At 52.6% G+C, this 19,362-nt stretch overlaps 1 protein-coding gene across 5 annotated transcripts in view; it reads right to left on the bottom strand.

Annotated features, from left to right (window-relative positions):
* LOC140658942 (ankyrin repeat and fibronectin type-III domain-containing protein 1-like) overlaps positions 1 to 19,362 on the bottom strand; it is a 260,543-nt gene that overhangs the window by 221,558 nt on the left and 19,623 nt on the right. The window contains exon 3 of one of the 5 annotated variants that reach the window (XM_072878031.1): positions 6,252 to 6,381. The exons of the other annotated variants lie outside the window; for them this stretch is intronic. Coding sequence (XP_072734132.1) covers positions 6,252 to 6,268 — 17 coding nt within the window. The 5' untranslated portion in view covers positions 6,269 to 6,381. The remainder of the gene's footprint in view (positions 1 to 6,251; positions 6,382 to 19,362) is intronic. 5 annotated transcript variants of the gene reach the window in all.

Genomic DNA, 19,362 nt, shown 5'->3' with positions numbered 1-19,362 from the left:
TAAAAGCTCCTGCAGGACCCAGCTGAAGGTGGACTTACAGAAGGAAATAAAAGCTAAAATTCATAGTTGCTCTGACCAAAGCAAGGATGCCCACAGATTTCCAAAACTTCAGTGGCAAGAAAAGTTGGACAAGTTGGAAAACAGAGATGCCTGTGGACTGCCTGAGAAGACGACGTGGTTTGAAATGGCAACTCTTGTAGTCTGTGCAGGAGACACGGGCAGACTGCATGGCACTGCACTTGAGCTGGACCTTTGGGGGAGCAGGGTGACAGCAGTTGCTTACCAGCATCCCCTGGTTTCCGCACCCAGCACCCACAAAGCTCACAGGGGGCTGCTGCAGGCAGAGCACTCCTTAGCTCCTGTGTTGTTCTGCTACAAGCACCAGCTGTGGCTCCAGCAGAGAAACACCCTCTCCAAAGCCATGGTGCTTGCCCTGCCGCGTGGCATTCTGCCCACACGCCCTGTGAAAATGGCCAATTTTGTGGGTGAGCTTCAGCAGCCAGGTCACTGCAGCCCGGCAAGCCAGCGCCAGCAGCTGCACGCTTCTGCTCTGCCCACAGTATTTATTAGCTAAACGTGTCAGCTTGAACACTGGTGCTTTTTGGCAGCTCCCTTCAGTCTAGGAGTGAGCCCACAGACAGATCCCACGGCTCAGCTGGTGAGCAGCTACTTGCAGGTTATTAATGAAATCATTTGGCAGAACCATAGCAATAAACAGTAAAACACAAGCAAAAAAGCATTACGGTTACTACCAGCAAACCTGCCAGTTCACAACAGGTCGGGGAAAAAAAAGTTTCAGGTATTGCCTTCTAAAAAGCGGGTTTACAGGACCCCATCATGGCCCATCCTGCTGGCACAACCGCGCCTGTCACGGGTACAAATGTGTCCAGGGCAAATGCTGCCTCCTGCCAAAACCCCTTACGCAGAGGAACATACAGCAGCAAAACCACTCTGCATAAGCACTCTCCCGAGGAACACGCATTCACTCCAGGCGCTTTAAGGCAGAGCTACAGCTGGTCCAGCAAGGCTGGAAGTTGTACCCTCATCTTCCCACAACTGCAGCAAAGGGCCAAGCACCCAAGTAAACCCACAGTGATACAGGTTGGGACCAAAAGCACCAACTGCACTGTCCAACAGACCCGCACTGCTGCTGCTGACAGCCTCTTAACCATGTTTTCTCACAGAACACCATAGGAAAAGCAGAGAAGCACATAAAGGAAAGAAACTGCCAACCTGCCCTTATTTTGCTGTTAAACAGGGAATCCACTTTCACCAGCACATCAAGAGCCTGTGGAGATCAAGGAAATATATTCCTTTATACACTCTCCAGGGCACATAGCTATTTGCAACCTGAAAAATAGTTGCTGCCACTGCACATCTGAGGAATTATCGTCAGCACAACAGCATAACTTTAAAGGAACAAGTACTACCCAAACTGCAGTTTGTTGCACACTCCCTCCAAAGTGGCCCCGGATGGGCCAGCGAGCGGGATGCAGGCACGGCTGCAAGGAGGGCCAGCAGCATCCCACCCACAGGGACAGAGGCCGAGGATCCCCCAAGCCCCAGCACTATCACCAGACCTCTGCAGATCTACTGCTGATGTAGTCTATCAGGAGCTAGTGGAAGGCTGGGACTTACGTAAAGTTGATAAGGGGGATTCGGACTGGAATGTGGAACGTCTAATCAAGAATTACTGTCCTTGGGAGTAAAGCACATCCTGGAGAAATATGTGAGCTAATTAAGATGTTTTGGGAACCATCTGAAACTACTAGTAGAAGTGTGATAAGAAGCACCCTCACACGAACTATCCTCATTATAATACTAAAAGTCACACCCCTTAAGCTGGAGACCCCGGCCCAAGCAGAGACCCCTCACCTTTGAGGATGTGCAGAATATTAAAGTAGTACTGTAGCTTTAAGAGTAAGACAAGAAAATGTAGACCAATAGAAAACTGCTTTGTATAATTACTTATGCATATGTATAACTAGACTGTATAAATACTGTACCTGCATGACCAAACTTTGTGCTAGCTTTGTGGAGCTACCACCTAGCACCCATCTCTGCACAGACATGAAATAAAAATACCTCTGCCCAGTGTGTTTATTGGTGTCTTGCACACCGGGTAAACGACCTCACATTTGTGGGATGACACTGACAGCCCTTCTCTGGGGGACTCCACAGGCCCTCTGTGCAAGCCCTGGCCAAGGCGGAGGTGCCCACCCCGAGCAGGGACGCTGAGCAACGATGCAGCTGATGCGGGCCCTCGGGGACATCAGTCACAGTGACTTCCAGGAAGGAAGAACAGCAGCACAAGCTGAAAACTTGTCACTGAAGACCACAAGGCTGGAACTTGGTTTCCTGCTTAATGGAGTGAAAACAAGCAAAGGACCAGAGCAACACACAGAAATGCATCATGATGTGCTCCCCAATACGCACCTGTGCAGCAGCTGTGCCCAGTCCAGGGTGAACGCTACGGCAGGGGCTCCCTGGGGAAGGGCCAGCACCCATCCCCCAGCCGGGCACCCTGGGCTAGCAGGCGCCCAGCTTGCCTGCAGACTTGGGAGCAGACATTACCCTCCCTCCCCATACTCACTGAATAATTAATCCTCCAGAAATCAGTCAAGTCTTTAACTAAGCCAGCTCAGCAAATGCAGTGAGGAATTTCTAGGTCAGAACTACAAGGAGGGCTGGGGGGAAAAAAAAGAAAAAGAAAAGGAAAGAAAAAAGAGCTTAAGGCTCTGTCTCCTGTTCATTTCCAAGGGATTAGCACCCTGCTCTGCCTTGCCCAGCCAGGGCCAGCACCTCCGAAGCAAGAGCGTGGATGAGAATCACACCTGCTGCCTCCTGACATCACCAAAGAGCAAATTTTTGTGCAAAGCATCTCTCCATCTCACATAGTTCATTTTGCAAAGCAGAGGGGAAAGCACCTTATGACAATTCTATTTGTTATGTCCCTCCCGCTTCAATGCCTTTGACGTCTTAACTGCCATCTTTTGCAGAGGGGTTTTTTTTCCCTCTTCCCAAAGCCATAAGCCAGGGATGAAGCACGCAGGAAAAGCCCCAGGAGCGTCACATTTCACAGCACCAGCAAGCACGACCAGCCCTCCGTGAAGCCCCTCGCAGCCCACTCACGCGGGGCCGTCTGTCGCCGGGCCCGACAGCGCAGCGCAAGGCCCGGCCAAGAGACAGCAGCAGCCACCGCAGGGCGCCGGGTGACGGATGCTCCCTTTGGTAAAGCTGCGTCTGATGCGCGAAAAGCACGGGGTCTGTCCTCCCGGGAGACAGCCCTCGTGAAAACGGCCAGTAATTGTTTAAGAAGATGGATCTTCCCCGAGATAGAGATAGGTATTTGGCCACCCAAAAAGAGCTGGGACTGTGGGAAGAGCACACAGAGCTGGGCTGCAAGGAGGGTACCGGCGGCCAGGACAGGGCGGGAGGGCTGAGCCGCGCAGGTGCGGGGGTACCAGCCGCGCACCCCGCTCCTGCAGGTGCCGGAGCCGAGCGGAGCCGGGCGAGCAGCGGTGCCGCACTGCCCTCTCGCGTCCCCCACCCACGCACCGCGGGGACCCGGCCCGCAGCAGCCCCAGTCTCCTGCTCCGCTACTCCCCGCCGTGCTGCCCTCCTCTCCTCCCACCCCCATCTGGGAAGCAGGGGGGCTGCGTGGGGGATCAGAGACAGGGTCAGCGCTTGCAGTTTCCCACCTCTCGGCGAAAGAGTTCAGCCAGAAATTCCAGTGTGGGAGCATGGAAGAGGGGGCAGAGGACCCTAGTGACAGCTGCCGGACCCCCCCCCCGGCTGTCCCCACGCAGCCGGGATGCGCAGGAAGGAAACAGACTCCTGCCAACAACCTGGGGTGGAGGGACCCGTAGAAACCTGTTCTCCCCCTTGCTCACACACGTTAAAACCACCCTGACCAGCATTACTGCAACCCTCTGGGCAACAGGTCCAGCCCCGAGGAGGTGTTCACAAGCAGACCCAAAGAGGGAGGGTGGCAGGAACCGGGCAAGGGAAACAGCCCGTGCTGCACCCACCTCCTACTCCACTGCTTTGTGCAACCTCTTCTCGCACCAGTAACAAAGATGGCATCCTCCGCAGGCAGCCTGCTCAGAAGCCCTCCGTAACATCACACCACCTTATTCCTTCCTTCAGGTTAACCTGCTAGGCACCCTGCAGTCCACACTTGCATTCAGAGAACAGGCTGCACGCAGTTGCCACATCCACCACCAAGCTCCCGTCCCAGCTCTGGCACCTCCAGCGCATCCCTTCACTACTCACGGGTTGTTTTTTCCAACTTCTTCTGCACTTTCAGACAGACATGGACAAATAGAGCCCAGAGGAGGGCAGGGAGTTAGGGAGCAGCAGTGCAGAGGGTTGGTCCCTCTACGTGGTGAGCCACAAACCCCTCGAGGGGCTCCATCCCTCTATCCCATGGCAAGAGCACCAAAGCCCTGCTGGAATGGAGATAGCCAGCATCCCTTTCTCTCACCCACATGGCTGAAGTGCACATGGCAAAGGCTGAGGTTAGTGCATCTCCATCTGACCAGGACCCTGGGCCCTTTGGATGAATCCTCCTCCCAGGAGACAGGTCCCTGCAGGACCACCTGGGACAGACAGGAAGCAGGACTGGACCTGACACAACAGCTCTGTGCCACGCCGGCACTGCCGAGCTCGTGGGGGTGCTGGGGACCCGGAGCAGCCCAAGGCAGCAGCAAGGCGGCAGGGGGCACGGCAAGCACAGCCTGCCTGTCCCCCTAGGCGAGGTGGGGGCGGCCACAAACAATCCCAGCATTGAGAGGCTGCTCGCTCCAGCCCATCTGCAGCTCCGTGAGCCTGTGGCGGACAAAGCCAACGTTAGCCGATGGCGAGCCCTGCCAAGGCAGAGGAAACAAACCGGCCTTTGTATCTGCAAAGGAAAAGTTAGCTTTGGGGAAAAGACTAGATAGCTCAACGACCGGAGTCTGTGCTTTGGCTGCTTTTCACTTGGATGTTTCTAATCCACGTGCAGATGACAGCAGAAGTCTCCAACAATCCCTTTCTCTTGCCTACCCCACACGAGACGAGCTGGGGGTCCCACCGCAGATGCTCCCTCGTGCAAGGGCCTTCAGCACACAGCACCAGTCCACGAACGCACACTCATAGCAACAGGAAGACTGAGCCAACAGGGGTTTGACCCATCCCAGCTTAAATCTATTTATCACCCATGTTTTTATTTTGCCCCCAGACCAGCAGAGAGCTGGGGCTCAAAAGCATTCCTCCACAGAGGTAAGCCAAGCAGGGTCTGCACTTCCGCCCTCGGACCTGGCCCATCCTGTCTCCTCCCAGCACTTGAACTTCACGTCCATGCCAGCAACGATTTCCATATGCAGAAAAACAAACCCCCAAGGACAACAGGTTTTCTCCCATTTCCTCCCTTCCCCAGCTCCAGGGCCAGACCAGCCCTCCTGCCTGCAGCGAGGCAGTGGCCAACTATCCTCGCTCGTGCCAGCAGCACAGACCAGCACGTGTGCTGTGCTTACCTCCACAGCCATGCGATCACTCTCAGGTGATCTCAGCACAGATTTTAAAGGTGGGAAGCACTAACGGCTTCTGTGCAGCCAGGACAGCCCAGCCCAGAACACGCTTCCCAGGGGAACCTCCCTGAAAAGACAAATCTTCCCCACAACTTAATGGGAAAAACAAGACCAGATATAAAGGGAATCAGGAAGAATTTTTTTCTTTACACAGCACTCACACTGGAAAGCTGACATAATGGACTGAGATTAAATATATGTATTTAACCAGTGCTGCAGTGAAACCGTCAGGTTTGACAGTATTTACCAGGTTTTCACTACTGGTACAAACCCTGTCATTCACACCTTCCTTAGTCACAGCTAGTTCACATTGCATTACTTCAATTAAAAAATAAAACACTTGCCCAGCACTCCCCACAGCTCCCACCGCTACACGAATGCTGCACCCAGTTGTGGTACCGGTAGATATTTGTCAGGCTGTACGAAAATGGTGAAAGGTTGGGAAAGGCTGCAAGCCCTCAGTCATGGTATTTACCGCTCATCCATGTGGCGAGGCACAGCCTCTCCCTGCAGGCAGAGGTTTGCTTTGCAATATGAAAATGAAACAAAGGTATCGTGCATGCCAAATGCTTACATTGGAGGGCCAGGCATCGGCTCGGCTTCCCCAAACACCAGCACACCTCTTCCCCTACCAACCGTTAGTGACTGAAAGACAGGGAGCGTGGCACAGCCCCAACTCACCCTTTGACAAGGTCCATCCCGCCCCTCGCCTCAGGGTCCACAGCAGCTCCTCCCAAGCTCCCAGCAGCCGAGAGATCGTGCGCCGCAATGCAGACCTCGGTGCTCCACCATTGCTAGCCACCCTGCGCCACTGGAAGGGAGAGAGAGATGGAGACCCTGCCCATTAGTGAGTCGGATGGAGCCCAGCACATCGTCAGAACTGAGAGGTGAGCAACACCCTGAGACCTGCAGAGGACAACCACATGCCCAGAGGAGACACGCTTCCCACCCAAACAGGGCCGAAAACCACCGAGTGATCTGGTCCAGCACAGTCCCACCCAGTGGCTTCAGTTCATCCCATCCCTCAGGCCTGAGCAATGAGCTCAGTTTAAGGGATCTCAGCAGCCATGAGCCTGGGCATGCTGCTGTAAGAGCACGCTCTCTGTGAGGATGCAAACTTTCCTTCATTTGCTTGGTACCTCTGACATTAAACTGGGATGTGCTGTCCTCTTTCTAGATGATTATCAGTCACTGGATTGATAATGGATTACATTAGCTAATGGATTACATTAATTTCTTATTCGGCAGTAAAAAGTAGATGTGTGAGCAAGAACTATGGGCTTTTACTTTCATATATCCTCCCTCCCCTCTATTTGGCACTAGCAGCCAAAATATATTAGCGCTTCCTACTGACCTCAGTAAATATGCATGGCTTGGCAAGAACGCCCAATGCATTTACTTGCTGCCATGCTGACATTCATTTATTATTACATGGACATATTCTCATTATCCTGCAACCTGGTATGGTAAGAGAGATGAGATGCCCCATTCAGAAGCCAAAGCAGAAGTATGAACTACTGGGGAAAAAGAAACCTTCCACCAGGAGTGGGGAACTGGTGTGGATCAGTCACCCTACAGGGAAAAAAAAAAAAGCACCACCACATATACATGTTCTCCTGGCTCTGGGCTAGCCTGCCACTACAGAGAACACCACGGAAACGGGAAGGAAAAGGAATAAATGGGGTAAGACCATCAGCAGACACTGTCGTTGGGTGAAGCCTTTGCTAGCCAAGGGGAACAGCCAACGCATCGGGACCCGTGGCACACGCGAGCCTCGGGGGAGCCACGACCCCCTCCCGCAGCACAGCCCTCAACCCCTCTCATGGCACGACGCAGGCTACAAGCCCAGTGCCCACCCGGCCTGAGAGGATGCTTGTGGCTGCTGTCCACAGCTATATAGACAGCAAAACCAGGGAGGACAGGGAAGTGCAAAAAAGCTATCAGGAGAGAAAGCTTTAGCATAAAGTCTTCCTACATGAGGGATAATAGAGGAAAAACTCCCCCACTAAAAAGAGGCATTTCAGTGCTTTTTCTGCCATATCACAACATTGCTCCATTTTCATCTGTTTCAGCTCAGACCGCCTTTGCTTTTAGCCTCCAAACCCTAGTGTGCATATCACTAAGCTGCCTGTTGCAGATTTACCCTGCGATAGACAGAAAAAGGTGGCTGCCAGTCTTCAACATCACTGAAATTCAGACAAATATCTGCCTGGATTGAGTCTCCACTGTGTAACTGCTATCTGCTTCAGCATTTACATTCAAGGCAAATTTGTTGGGGGCAAAACAACAAAGAACATTATTTGCAAGTCATTATTTTGCTTCACTACAGCTGGACACTGATGCAAAAGAAATATTTGAACTGCATCCTCAGTCACACCTGCTAATCAGGAAACCTGCTCTCACCAAGCCAGGACTGCGCCTCTGAATTTGTGTTAATGCACACGACCAAGGGACCTGCTTTCCCTTGCTCCTGTTCCAGCTGCTAAAGCAGCAGAAAGCATCTGGCCAAAAAATGATTTACCCTCAGAAAATCTTGCAAAATCCAGGACAATTGTCAGGTGGAAGCCTGGAAATCCCAGTTTCAGCTAGAAATATTTTTCTGCTTGTGAATTGGAGACTGCAACCCCAGCCAAGTAGTTAAGGCTCTAATCACTGTGTCTGACATGGAGAAAGATGCCAGGGAAGTTTTATTTATGACACAGATAATAGGGTTTGCCCTTAAGCACTGGACAAATCTTCCAGCTCATTACCCAATGTTAAGAATCACTTGGACAAATTAGGTACTGGAAAGTCAAGCCTGCAGAGCAGCTCTTTAATTTACCTTAAAATGACCCACAAAAGGAAGAAAATGTCATGCATGCCCCCTCCTGCTCATCCTTGCAATGCAGCAGCACTGTTATCATCATCCAGAATGCAGGACAGGGTTAGGAATTTAATTACAAAACTGGTTTCTCCCCTCACTTTCTAAACTAACACCTCTCAGCCAAGGGATGCTCTTCCCTGGTTTGCCTGGAATGCTATGGCAAAGATGGGGCATCCTCAGGCTCAAGAGGTACAGGGGAAGCAGCAAATTTTTGACGAAGAAGAAAATCTGGAAGAAAACTTCTGCATGCTCAAGTCAAGCAGATTGCAAAGAGAATCTAAAAGGGAAAATGTAGGCAGAAAGATTGCAGCAAATGGGATGAGACTACACATCTAACTCCCAGTGCCATTAAGGGCATCCTGAGCAGAACCAAAGAGAAGATTGTTCATCACTTCCCTCCCAGCTGCTCTGCTCTTCCGACTGTGCTGCTCTTACAGCCGGGGAGGCAGATTTGTTTAGGCAGAGGGCAACACTGAAGGGAACTGGGCACCCGCGATAGTCCCTTCCCTTGCCAGGCTCCTCCAGACAGTGCTTTGTCCAGCCACCAGCTCATCACAAAGAGGAAGGTTTCCCATCATGTCACCACCTCTGCCCCATGCACCAGCTACAGCAGACACACAGGACCTGAGCTGCTGAGTAGTTACAGCCCCATTTCATCTCCTTCCCACTTCAGACAATGAATGAGGAGCAAAAGGTGAAGAGCAGATGCAGCTGGAGATGTTCCTTAAACAGTGGCAGACAAAGGAACCAACTTCATCGAGTGTTTCAGGAATGAAGATGACAGTATGGCTGAGAGCGGCAGGGACCTCTGGAGATCACCCAGTCCAATCCCCTGCTCAAGCAGGGCCAGCTACAACAGGCTGCCCAGGATGGTGTCTACTTGAGTTTTGAATATCTCCAAGGCTGGAGACTCCACAACCTCTCTGGGCAACCTAGTCCAGTGTTCAAACATCCTCACAGTAAACGAGCATTTTTAGTGTTTAATTGCACTTCCCTGTGTCTCAGTTTGTGCCCACGACCTCTACTGGTACCCCGGGAAGAGCCCATCAGTGAGAGGGGCAAAACCTCTCTCACTGCCACACACATAGCTAACATAGCTAACTGCTACAGTGCGAGGAGCTGGCAGCATATCTACGTATCAGGCTTCTGTGTACGCCAAACGCTTCAAAACCCATGTGTGGCTGTGAATAGAGAACTGTAGCGCCCATTGCCTAGGGGCTGGAAGGAGAGGTTCCCAGCCCTCCTCCCCAGTCCATGCAAAGCCAGGTTATACTGCAGCAATGCATCTCCTCCACCGCCAGGATCAGTCAATTGAAATTCTCACTGAATGGAAAGAAAATGCTCTTTTGCCCTTTACGGCCAGACCTAGAAGGAGCTCGTGGTGGGATGCTGCTTCTCGTTTTGCTAACAGCATGTTTCAGCACCTCCAGCTGTGGGCTTGCTCTCAGGAACTCGTCCAGGCACAGCCCAGTGAGCAGCTGCAGTCCCCAGGGCCAAGAGATAACCCTCCTCTTCCTCCACGAGCTGGAGAAGGGTGCATCCAGGGAGCCACGAGCCCTCACACTTCTGACTCCTGAGAGCCAACAGGCTCCTCCCCTCTGCAGAGAGGGTGCTTGAGCACAAAAAGACCTTGGAAAAGGCTGCCTTTTGCAGCCAGTGCACTGCCACTGCACGAAGGAGCCAAACAGCAGTGAAACTCCAGTGTGACAAAACCTGGGTTACTCTTTCCACTTTCCCAACGCTGCCACAGGACCTGGGGAAATCATTTGATCAGACAAGGTAAAACACTCCAGACGTGCACAGGACCAAAAGGATACTCATTGCAGGTTTGGTCCCATGGTTTTGCAGCAGCTGCTTCCCAGAAGGGGATTTGTTTCATAGACCAGGACATTAGCACCAATGGCCAGAGGTGCAAACCCACCCAGCAGCCCACACAGGACCCCTTACAGAAACATTCACACTATTCTCAAAAGAGACTTTAGCTCATACAGGTTCAAGTCATTACATTTTTAGCCAAATCTTGTGCAATATTTGCAGAGTGAGGATCATTTGCCTGGCAACCGCTGATTTTTACATTAATGATTTTGATTTCTTTGCATAAAATGGTCACAGCTAAGAAGAGTACGGAAATAAACAGCTTCAGGAGCTTCCTTCAAAGAAAAGGAAAGAAAATCCCCTTTTGCCAAGAACAAATACAGACCATTCAGGAATTCTTGGTAGCTTGGGTTGGTTTTGTTTGTCTGCTCTTGCTTTCAATTCATAGTCACTGAAAGAGTTTTGTGCTCTTAACTATTGAATTTGCCACAAAATCAGCACCTTAATGAGAAGGAAGCAAGAGTTACGCATTCACTGCTTGTGCATTTGCACAACTCACAAACCGGAGGAGGAAGAAACAGCCATGCCAATCTCTGCAGCCAGCCTGCCCCAGACCAGCTGGTAGGGGCTGGCACAGGGCAGGATTTTCCATCCCCAGCAGTATGCTGGCCAACCTCTCCCCGCTTCCCCCCCACAGCCACCCCTTTGCTGGTGCAAGCACATGGATGCCATGTAAGAAGGGAAGGCTTCACACCAAATCAGGCATGAGGGGAAACCCCGTCCCCCATGCTAACAGAGCCAGGGAGCAGCCCCATGTCCCTGGGCAGGGACAGCACTGATGTCCCATGCACTGCACAGCTCTGCAGCCCTTGAAGGGGGGCTGCTGGTCTGCTATGGGTTATGCTCCCCAACAGCGGAGCAGGCAGCCCCAGACCCGGCAGGACCTGCTGTGCCAGCACAGGGAATCCCAAGCTGGAGTCCAAGAAGAGGAATTAACCCCACGTCCCACAGAGGCAAAGGCGTTTGGGGGAGTTCAGAGGCAGGAGCCGATAGCCAGGGTCTGCAGCAGGCAAAGGCTGCCTGACACCCTCCAGCCCTGCTGTGGCAGGGAGGACACAGCCCTGCTCTTCTCCAGTCTCCCCTCCACGCTGTTGATCAGCAAAAGCTGGGATTGCCACAAAGTCCATGCAAAACACTCACTCTATTAGGATTGGCAAGCTCTCAGGAACAAGCTACTCCCTTCCCTGCCAACTTGAGGGGATGGGAGGAAACTCATGAAAAGCAAGATACAGTCGCTCCCTGCGCAGGGCAGGGAAGGAGCAGGCCATCCCAGGCACCCAGCAGCCTGTTAGGACGAGGAGCTGTGCTGCTGGCTGCATCCCGGGCAGATGCAGGGAAGCTGGGCTGCATCACCACCTCCCCAAAACAGCAGCAGCTCTTCCATTTCGCTCCCAGCCAGCGGTCGTGCCCATCTCCCCCTCGCAAAGGCAGACAGCCCTCTGCTTTTGACCACTGGCTCCAGAGGCTGCAGACCTCAGACCTCTGCAGGGGGACCAGACCACGGAAGAGCAGGGACTGTGCCATGCTACGACAGTCGCAGACTGTATGAAAGAGCCTTTGCATGCTGTTCTGTGCACAAACGCGAATTCTCTCTGTCCACTTCCTAGCCATGGCCCTGGCAACAGCTCTGTCCCCAGCAACACAGCAGGACACGGCCCCTGTGCTCTGTCACAGCTGCTGCAAGGGGCATCTGCCCATTGTTACAGCATCTGGCACTGCAGACCTGCCTACAGCCAAATCGGGTTTACTTCAAATCGGGTTCCTTTGCCACAGAAACAAAAGAGACACCACAGACATGGAGAAAACCACAACCTCCAAGGAAAGCAAGCACCATAACTCACACAGCCCCAGACAAGGCACTCAGGAAGCCATGCGTTCCAGGGCAAAGCACGGCTCACTGACGGAGCACGTGGTCCTGGCAGAGCTGGCTCGGCTATCTGCCTGACAAGCACAAACCCAGGTCCAACCACATCCCCATTCACTGGCATGACCAGGGGAAGAACACGCCTCGGTTTTCAGTTTGGTCTCTTTTTGGTGAAAAGGGGCATCTCAGTGGCAGGCAGTGATTTCTGGCCAGAGCAGGCACAAATGAGCCACGCACAAACTCCCATCACTGCAACATGCTGCAGCAGAGCGCTGCGGCTCACCAGGAACACCCCAGGACCCCAAGGGGCACACAGCAAAGGAGCAAAAGAAACAGGGCTACGTACGCATTCTGCACCGGGGGACCTGCAGGCCACTGAGACAGGCTGCGGCAGAGCCGGGAAGCACAAGCTCCGTCCAAGTCAGTCGCACAGAGGAAGGATGGCCCGATGGAGGGACCCGCAAGCCATCTCAGCCCCCCATTCTCATCACCATCAGCACCACGTCAGCGATGATTCAATTCCCCAGTCCAAGAAAACAGAAAATCGGGAAGCCGTCCCCCCACCCAAGGTAAACGGCTGCTAACAGAAGCAGCTTGGCGCAGCTGTGCTCCCCCAGCACACAGAGCCCAGCTCCGCGCAAGACTCCAGCATGTCACCAAGCAAATCCTCTTTGCCTATGGGCAAGGGAACTGTAGGGGGGAGAAAAAAAGCATCAAGAAACTCTTTGTCTACAAACATCCCAGCCGGGTGCACGTGCAGCATGCGCTTCCTGACGAGGGCGGAGGGGGAGCCTGAACTTCAGAGACACCATTTCCGCCTGCAGCTCGATCTGCTCACTTATTGTCTTCTAAAAATAAAAGTAAACACTGAAGAAGAGCTCTTTCTTTTTATTTCTGCTGTGTCAGAGAGATTTCTCTGGTAAGCACAAGTTATGGGACCTCTTCCCAAACCTCTGGGATCTTCCCCTGAGACCAGAGCAGTCCCGAAGAAGTGGTGGGTGTCCCAGGGACCGGCAGGCAAGGAGGGCTGCCCTCTCTTCCCTCCACTCCACGGCTGCCGATGGTGCCAATGGTGAGGATTACCTGCCCTGGGTTCCCACTGTGCCAGGCTAATGTCCTTTCCCCTCTGCTGCAGGTCAGAGAAGAGGGCGTTTGCCCAAAGGACAGGAAACCTCTGTCTAAACCACATCATTCCCCTTAATGAAGCACCAAAGCACGAGGAAAGCCAGGGCAGTGGCCTTTTTAGCACATAAAATACATATTTAAAAAGTAAGATTGAGATACGCATATGTATGTCTCACTTTTTTTGCTTCCAAATCTTGCTTCCTAACAAGCCCGGCAGCAAGCACCGTTAGCCAGCCAACAAGGCCAAGCTTGAGTCCCGAACGGCCCCACACAGCCAACATCACTGATTAAAAGCAAGCACAAACTTCCTCACCAGGCAGCTGCCGTAATCTAAGCATCTTACTGCTTTGCCAGTTGTTTGTTCAGGCTCTTCCTTTACTATGGAGCTGCTGTACAAAACTGCAGGGTAATGAGACACAAACACAATTATCTTTTTTTTGACCTACACGAGGAGTAAATCCAGCATTAATAGCTCAAAGCTTCAGGTGATTTTATAAAGTTTCTCCCTCCCTGATTTTATAAAGTGTCTTATCTAAACACAACCCTGCAGGGACCAGCCCCACTACCCAGAGCATAGCTCTTCCCCCACACCCTCAGTAACAGTGTTTCTTTAATCTCCCAGCTCCAAAAACCAGACTGTTTAAAAAAAAAATTACAAAAAAAAAAAAAGAAGAGACATTTGTTTTCCCCATTTGAGTGCTCTAACCCACTTCCCGAGGAAAGCACCATGGGACATTTCATCAGGCTGCTAAGGACACCTATGGACACCTCACAAGGAGCAGTCGGCCTCCTGGGAGACAGGAGTTATCCATCCCAAAGGCAAGGGGCAGTTCGGAGGGACAGGAGGAGACACAAGTGGAGCCACGGCTGCCAGCCTCCTACGGTGACTGAGAGCTCCCCCAGCTACGTGCTCCGCTGCAGGCTGGCGTGCAGGACAGGCCCTTGCCCTTCACTTTGCCTGGGGACGAATGCATTAAAAGATAATGGGCTTGACAGAGCCCCAGCTCCATTACAGCAGCTCCGAAGGAAAAAAAAGAAGAAAGGAAAAAAGCAAAGGAAAAGGGCTCGTCATTGCAGACATCCTCCCCAGGGCCAGATTACCCCCGGGGAGTAACAAAGTGCAATAACCAGGACTGGACGAGTAAATCAACACAGCCCTGTGCAATAAGCCAGCCTGGGAACCCACATAGCAAAGCCTGCTGATAAAAATGCCATTAACTCCCAAACCATTCACTTCCTGGCCACCAAGTTAAGCACAATGTATTTGCTTGGGTTTTTTTTTTCCCCTTCAGAGCAATGACAGTGACCGGAGACTGGATGCAGTCTTCAGAGCAAACAGGGCCCTGAACAATGCTCCTGGGGCTCAGCACAGCTGGAGGAAGGGGGTCTCCCTTCTCCAAACACAACTCAGCCCCCCAAAAGCCTAGCAGGACTCTACAGCTGCAGATGTACCAGTTAATGAGGACTGGGGTATGAAAAAAAATAATCGTTAAACAATACCGTGTATGTGCATATGTGCATGCGTCAGGCGATGGCTTTGGGGGCTCCATGGGGAGCGAGCTGCTGCCTCCCCCAACCCAGGCTAGCACGATCCTCCATGGCTCTCCCTGCCCCAGGGCTCCACCACCATCCCTGCTGCTTCAGACAACGCGCTCTATCACGAAGGGAGGACTCAGCAGCGTGCAACCTCCCCCCAGTCTCTTTCAGCATTTGTCTACCCTAACAGCTGGGTCTAACGCAGGATGGCTCATTTTCTTCAGCCATCCAACCACTCCCTCTTTCAGCAGCTCTGGGAGGCTGCACATCAGCTCTGGTGACCTGTCACCATTTCACACCTCACAAAAAACCCACAATCAAATGTGGCACGAAGCAACTCTACACATACCAAGAAAAGAGAGAAAATAGCTTTGCCGCTCATTAATTCACCTGTATGAGCCAGAAAGCCAAGCCACACCAGTAAATTCATGGGCAAGAGAGACAGCAGGCTGTTTGACTAACGAGCATCCAGCGTCCTCCCCGGCAGCAGGGAGAGCTCTAGGACCCCACCAGGGCTAAGCAGAGGGTGAAATCCAGGCAAGCCACCAGCCCTGCGTGCCCAGAGGCACCCAGACAGCCAGCTTTCACCTTTGCCCGTCCCCGGCACGGCACATATGCTCGCTACAGAAATCCCAGAGCCTGAGAAGCCATGCCGGGTGCAGAGCTGGGGCCAAACCAAACAGCAGCCGTGGCACAGGGGGACCGACACAGGGACATGACCTGGCCGTGCCTGTGCTGCTGGCAGCGCTGCCAGCCTGGACAAGATGTGCTGGCAGCCAGGGCCAGGCTAAGAGCTGGCAGAAGCAGAGATGTTGTTAAGCAGGAGCTTTAAAGCAGACTGTAACCTTTGCTAAAGAAAAGCAACGATTTTTAGCATCCCAGTTAAAAACTGACCAGTAGCTGTGTGAAAGAACAACACCGTCCTTACAGGACCCCTTTATTACAGCTGTAAACTTTTTATGACACTTTTATCTTGCAGTTGTACCAGGATAAGCTGCAATGCATTGTTAAGTTGTGCAATTACACTTTTACAGGTGTACAGATTGATTTACTCAAGGCATATCCCCTGGGAAGCCAGGGGATGCTTGTCAGCGCCCACCTCAGTCCAACTCGCAGCCCGGAGCCCGCTGAGGGACAGAGGGACGCTTCACACCTTAAGCACTCTGGTGGGAGTGACTCCAGCAGGAGCCATGGAAAGGCTTTGGCTTTCCTCCAGTCGTCGTCTTAATTTATTTCAGTGTGCTTCCTGATGTTGGCATTAGAGGCAAAATCAACAGCGTAAACTTGCCAAAGCTATCAGCACCGTCACAGCTCCCAGCAGCTGCCAGAAGCTGTGGGCAGGCAGGTGCCGGCAGTGCTGCCAAGGCAGGTTGCGTCCCGCCAGCCCAACATCCTCCCGCAGCCTCCAGCGCTGCAGCCTGCACCTTATCCCTAGAAAGGTCCAACCTCCAAAAACCCCCAGGCGCAGGCAGGCACTGCTCCACTTCAGGGTGCGTGCACATGCCTGGAGCAGGAAAGCTTCACAACCACACCACACAATAAGGCCGTGTCCTCCCTTAGCTGCCCTCCCACCCCTCTGCTCCTCGCCCAGCTCCCCACGCCTCCTGCCCCACACATTAAGCTACGTGCAGGCAATGCAATAGCACCCAGGATGGGTAATCACTAGGATACCTGTCCCAGTTAATTATTACTTGGCCAGCTATCTACATTTCTGTACAGGGACAGCCTTATTCAAATTCAGGGAAGGAGGCAAAAGTGGTACAAGCATTTTTATACTTGCTGACCCACAAGCAGCCTGCCCAGAAGACCCAGCTCACTCCCGGCCCCTCTCCGCACACACCGAGGGCAGGGCAGGTCTCCCATCCTGGGGGGAAGCAGGGCACAGAGGAGTGACATGATCTGCCCAGCCAAGCAGGGTCACGCTGCCTCTCCCCGGTGCCCTACCCGTTAAGGCTCACCAGCTCCAGCCATACTGTGGAGGGGCTGGACCACTGAAAAGCAGGACAGCTTTGCTGGTTTTGAGCCCTAGTACTTCCAGCCATTCTTTGTCTGCCACCAACAGCTCATTTCTACCAGCACAGGACCTTTTCTGAAGCACGCTCACCTGCTCCTCTTCTCTTTCAAGTCCACATCAACATGTTGCAGAGGCAACCTGCACAAGTGCTCCTGCAGGGCACCGAGGCTGATGCCCAGCGCAGCAGGGAGGACACGCTGCCCGACGGTGTGCCAGCAGTAGGGCAGACAGCTCCAGGAGCAGAGACCTCGCTGGCACTCAGGGGGTGGAGGAAAAGCCCAACAAGCCAGACATGGAGAGGGCAGGGCTGGCTTTGACCTCCCCAGTTCTGCCAAACCTGACAGCACACCCCTGCTAGAAGAGTAGGTTTCAGCTTGCAGACCAAAGACCCTTCAAATCTAAAAGCTATTTTTAAGGGATGTACAAGGCACAACACCACAGCTCCATACACGTTATAGAACAACCCACCTATCTAAGAAGTTCCTACTGGATTTCACACTGCCACTGAAGCATACCTAGAAAGCCAACAGTCAAAAGAAGTTGAAAATCTTTTTTGCATCATCATTAAAGGGAGGAAAAGGAGATAAAGAAGCCAAGATAAGATCAAGTGTGTGTCCTGTGAGCCTCAAACCAGCCTCAAAATTAAGTCCCTAGGTAAGAAGAGCAAATTAATTATTTTACCTCTCTGAAAAGCTTTCCCTTACTCATGACAAGAGCATTTGTGTTCAGGACTGGGTGCATTCAAGGGAAATGCTCTTTAATGCAGTTAGTGTTGTAGCAAGGCGGGGGGGGGGGGGGGGGGGAAGAGGCAAGCCCACTGCAAACCTTTCCTCCACAACGTCATGTTTCTGCATGGATGCTCGTAGTTTAAGATGGGGCATTTCTCCAGGAGAGAGAGCAGGTTCACACGTGCTTTTCCTTCTGAGAGCTACAGTCCCTGGGACCCTGCTGAACACAGGCTCCCCGGTCGCAGCAGCCTGCCAGTACCCAAGCCCAGAGGCCCCAGGCAAGGCTGTAAGCGTCACCACTTAGTGAGGAGGCTTGTAAGTTGTATCATAAATGCAGCCAGGAATATCTCTGTCTGCAGGGTAAATACAGTCCGGTGACCTTACTGAGTCACTGCCTGCTGACTCATTCACTGGCAACTTGGGCAGCGTTGGCTGAGTGGTAGGCAAGGAGATGTCATGGTGACACGGACTCGCAGTGACTCTCCCCTAACACAGGAGTCTTGCAGGATCTCCAGGACAGCAGGGGCTTTTTGTTTGTAACAGCCATCACCCCCCTCTGCTCTTCTGCACCATCTCCCACCTCCTCACGCCACGCATACGCTGCTGGGAGCCATCATCACACAGGAAGATTACTTCATCCACTCTTGTGATGAGACAGCTCCCAGCAGAAGCAGGTGAAGCCATGTTACCATTCAACATACCAAGGAATCAAGTGGAGAGGAGCAAAACGCCACAATGCCACCCAAAGCAGTGAACACAGAGCCAAAACAGCAGCCAGCCCCCAGGCACCACCCCTCTGACCCTGCTGCGCAGCAGCCCAGGCTCCAGCTGCCGCGCAAACCCCATCTACAACCACTTGCAGGGCATATACTAGTACCTGCACTGGGCTCTCCCTGCCAGGAAGTCAGCCTTCTGCAATCGCTGCCTCGTCCCCAGGGAGAGAAGGGAAGAAGGATGTAACGCTCTGCCAGCACCCCTGTCCCACCCCCACACACACCCCCCTCGCAAACACAAAGATCTCTTCACAGGAACCACGGGAAAGGGTTGGTGTCAGCGCTTGCTTTGGGAGCAACACACAGAGGGTTAAAGCTCTAATATTAGAGCAAAGATGATGATGGGGAGAAGGGAAGGAACCAGAAGAGAACCGCATAAATAGCAGCATTGTCCTTACCCAGTTTCACGGGGCATCAGATGTCAAATAAGATCTTTCACTCAAGAGCTGAAGCCTCTAATTGATTCCCATCTGACAGTTTCTTATCCAGCAGTTTTTATCCATCCAAACAAGCTGAGTAAATATGCTTTGCTCTACCATTAAAGCTGGCAACAAATCATTGGCTTGCAACAAAACCAGTGTAAACAGCATCATTCCTTCTGGGCCAGAAGATCTCCTCCTGTTCCCCAGACCTCCCCCCTCTGCTGCACTTCAATGCTCCGCCAACCCTGGTCCTGGCACAGAGTGAAGAGCTACGTGATGGGGACCACCAGTGGCCCCCTGCACAGGCCCCTGTGGCTTTGGGAAGAGAACTTGCACTCTCTGGAGGGTTTGGGCTCTCAAAGCACCTTTGCACAACTCAAGTGAAACCTGTTGCAGCCCAGTACATTCATTTAATAAGCAGAGACATCCAATCTACAGCCTACAACCAAGAGTCCTTACACGAGGCAAAACCTAGTCTGAGTAGAGAAAGTTTAGCTTGGCAGTGTCCACAGACACATCTTGCAGTTGGGCAGAGTTCGAGGAAGATTGTGCGAGTTCTTGCCCTGGGCACTTCTGTCCTGACCTTAGGAGT

This window comes from Ciconia boyciana, chromosome 13 (assembly GCF_034638445.1).
Source record: "Ciconia boyciana chromosome 13, ASM3463844v1, whole genome shotgun sequence".
Classification (NCBI taxonomy): domain Eukaryota; kingdom Metazoa; phylum Chordata; class Aves; order Ciconiiformes; family Ciconiidae; genus Ciconia; species Ciconia boyciana.
Note: the sequence above shows the minus strand (reverse complement) of the source record. Positions and strands in the feature narration are given on the sequence as shown.